The following is a 3,303-nucleotide window of genomic DNA, read 5'->3' on the forward strand; positions in this document are numbered from 1 at the left end:
TGAGTTCCAGGACAGCCAGGGCTATACAGAGAAACCCTGTCTCGAAAAACAGTAAACAAAACAAAAACAAGATTTTATTCCCATGAGGGAGCCAGGCCTGAAGCTGCAAGGTACAGATGTTGTCTGTTTCTCTGTCTATGTAGTTAATTTCAGGGGTGCGTGTGGAGGTCAGAGGACATGGGATTTATCTTGCTTGGTGGCGGGCACCTTTACCCATCTTCCTGTCTTGAACTTGAAGGGGGACCTGGAAGGGGCCTGCATGGCCAGCCTTCCCCAAGTGTCCACTGATGTCATCTGCGGTTAGGTTTCAGATCCTGGCTGTCAATAGACAAACACATCCTGCTGGTGGCCTCAGGCACAAAGTGTCCAAAAGACACAGTGCAGCCTCGTGTGGGACAATCCAGGGGCACCAGCTAACCTCAAAGTCCCAGGGCTCGGCTGTGAACTCATCCCCTGCACTCTGGAGTGCGAGCCCCCATCACAGGTGAGGGCAGCCTCGCCACAAGGGTGGCCCTTTCCACCTCTCCCCAGGCCCTCCTGGTCCTTACGTAGGTAAAAGTAGGACTTCCTGGAAGGCCCACACGCCAGGAACTTCTCAATGACTCTGTCTACACAGGTGAGGCCAGAACACCTGAGCTCCAGATGGGGAAACTGAGGCAGGTCGTTAAGTACTCTCTGATAACCGTGCCCAGTCAGAAGAGGATGTGAGTGGCCCTGGGTCGCAGGATTCCGGACTCCTGCTTCCTCCGGCATGCCCTCCACAGCTTCACTTCACTGGGAAGGCCTCAATTTACCCAAGATACCTCCTCGGACTCCGGACTCCTGCTTTCTCCCGTATGCCCTCCACAGGCTTGGCTTCACTGGGAAGGCCTCAGTTTACCCAAGATGCCTTCTTGCACAAACGCGCATCAAAAAAGGGGTTTCCTCGCTTGTCCATAGGGGGTGGGAACCTCAAGGGCCGCCGTTCCATGGAGGGGCGAGGTCAGCAGTGCAGGTGAGGGTGGGGCTGGCAGGGGTCGCCTCACCTTCGCGCTGCTGCTGCAGGAGGTGCGGAGGCTGCGGAACGCTGTGTGCCACGGGCGCGATGGCCGCGGTGGGATACATGGCTGCGGAGAGCAGAGGCCATGCTGAGCCGCAGGACCAGAGCAGAGGGCGAGGCCTGACCTAAGGGAGGCGGGGCTATGACCGAGGGGCGGGGCCGGTGCTGAGGATCAGGCCCGGGCCAAGGAGTGCGGCCAGGCTGTGGCATCGCTGAGTGGCAGGACCAGGGCAGAGGGCGAGGTTGGGGCATGATGGGGCGGGGCTGTGGCTGAGGGGCGGTGCTTAGGGGGTGGGGCCCGGTTGGGACTTGCGCTGAGTGACAGGACCAGGACAGATAGTGAGGTTAGGACTAAGGGACTGGGTAGGGCCAGTACCAAGGGCGGGACCGAGGGGTTGGATAAGGGCTGAAGGATGGAGACAAGGGGCAGAACCCGGGCCTAGGGTCAGGTTTGGGTGGATCGAGGGGCAGTGATGGAGCTGAAAGTGGAGTGGGACCAGGGCCAGAGTGGTAAGGCCAGGGCTGATGGGATGAAGGCAGGAATGCAGGAGGGACTGGGTAGGGCCAGACCTGGAAGTGGGGCACAGCCAGGACGGGGACTAAGACAGGCAAAGAGGGCCAGAGCTGAGGATGTATTGAGGGGCAAGGCGAAGACAGGAGCAGAGTCCGGGGTCAGGGCAGGTGACTTCGTCAAATGAAGGTAGAGTGGGTGGGGCCATAGATTGAGGGGCAGGTCCATGGCTAAGGGGTAAGCCATGACTCTTGCTCCATGTCTCTGCCTTCCTCCACGCCTTTGCCTTTCATTCTGGTTCCACATAAGCTGTGGCCCTGGCCCTGCTCCTTGTGCCCCGAGCCTACTCTTCAGGTCCTAACTCTGCCTCTTATGCCCTAATCCTGCTGTCCCCACCCTTTTCTATTCCAACCACCACTCTGGCTGTACCTTGTCCCCAGACCCTGGTCTTGACCAGTTCCAACCATGTCACTTGCCCCACCCAGTCCCTGACCCACCTCTCAACCCTGCCCCTGCCCCACCATTCAGTCACAGCCCTGCCTCTCTGGCCCCGGACACATCCTAGAACCCTAGTCCCACCCTCCATCCCTCAGCCCTGGCCCCATCCCACTCAAGGGAGCAGGACCAGTGGAGGGTAGAACCACTTTTGGCCAAGAGGTGGGGCCAAAGTGGAGCATGGGGTTCTGAGTGGTGTTGGGACATAGAGGGAAAGGCTATTATGAATTGAGGGTTGGGATAGGGGTGTGGCCACAGCAGGAAGCTTGTAGGAGCGGAGCTCCATAGGGGGCTGAAGGACAAGGGTGGAACCATGTATAATGAATCAACTTATTTGAGCAGGGCTCTGCCTTTAGGGTGAGTCTAAGGGCTCATGGGCAAGGCATTGAGTGGTTGCATGCCTCCAGAGGTGGGGTTAGATTCACAAAGTTAGGTGGGGCAGAGCTACATAAGGTACACAGCCAGAGGCAGCCCTGGCTTTGGAGGGACCTGGGGATGAGATGTGGGGAGCGCCAGGCTTAAGGGACTGTCCATTCCTTAGGGGTCTCACGGAGGGTGGGACGTGTGCAGATGGATGAGACCCTGAGGTGATTAGTCGGGTCAGGGCTGCCTCTACCTGTGTACTGCTGGACTCCCGAGAAGGCAGGATGGAGCGTCTCTGCCACAGTGGGGCTCTGAGCTGCAGGGCAGAGGAGGAACTGAGCGCTGACAGCCACAACCACCCAGCTTCCCTTCTGTGTTAACCCCCCGCAGGCAAGCCAAGGAAATTGCATCTCTGACGCAGGTCAATCTCGCCAGGGACACACACACACCCATAGCAAACAACACAAGTCGTGAAGCCGTGTGACCATCACCCCTCAGTCCCCGAACTTGACCCCCTCAGCACCCAGGAAAACCCCTCACCTGAGGGTCATCTGCCACACCACACCCTCTGCCCAGACTCCCTCATCCAGCCTGTGAGGACTGCTGAGTGTTTTAGGGTCCACCCAGTTTCTGGTTTGGGCCATTAGCACTCAAGGCTGGCAGCTCAGGCCCGCCCTGCCTCACTTTGACAAAGCCCAGAGCCAACTACAGAATGAAGAATTTAGTCAGGTGCAGGTGCGCACGGCTGTTATCTTAGCATTTGGGAAGTGGAGGCTAGAGGACTGCCCTTGGTGTTAGGCCAGCCTGGGCTACAGAGGGAGCAGCGCACACACAGGGAACCGAAGGCAAACCTGACCTACACAGTATGACCTCCGTCTCTCACAGTATGACCTCC

General features: G+C 58.5%; 1 protein-coding gene across 4 annotated transcripts in view; it reads right to left on the reverse strand.

Annotated features, from left to right (window-relative positions):
- Positions 1–3,303, reverse strand: part of Celf5 (CUGBP Elav-like family member 5) — a 23,999-nt gene that overhangs the window by 4,203 nt on the left and 16,493 nt on the right. For all 4 annotated transcript variants that reach the window (XM_021204640.2, XM_021204646.2, XM_029542143.1 and 1 more), the window contains 2 exons: positions 2,662–2,724; positions 1,026–1,106 (listed from right to left, as the gene is read on the reverse strand). In XM_021204640.2, coding sequence (XP_021060299.1) covers positions 1,026–1,106; positions 2,662–2,724 — 144 coding nt within the window. The remainder of the gene's footprint in view (positions 1–1,025; positions 1,107–2,661; positions 2,725–3,303) is intronic.

This window comes from Mus pahari, chromosome 9, assembly GCF_900095145.1.
Source record: "Mus pahari chromosome 9, PAHARI_EIJ_v1.1, whole genome shotgun sequence".
NCBI lineage: Eukaryota > Metazoa > Chordata > Mammalia > Rodentia > Muridae > Mus > Mus pahari.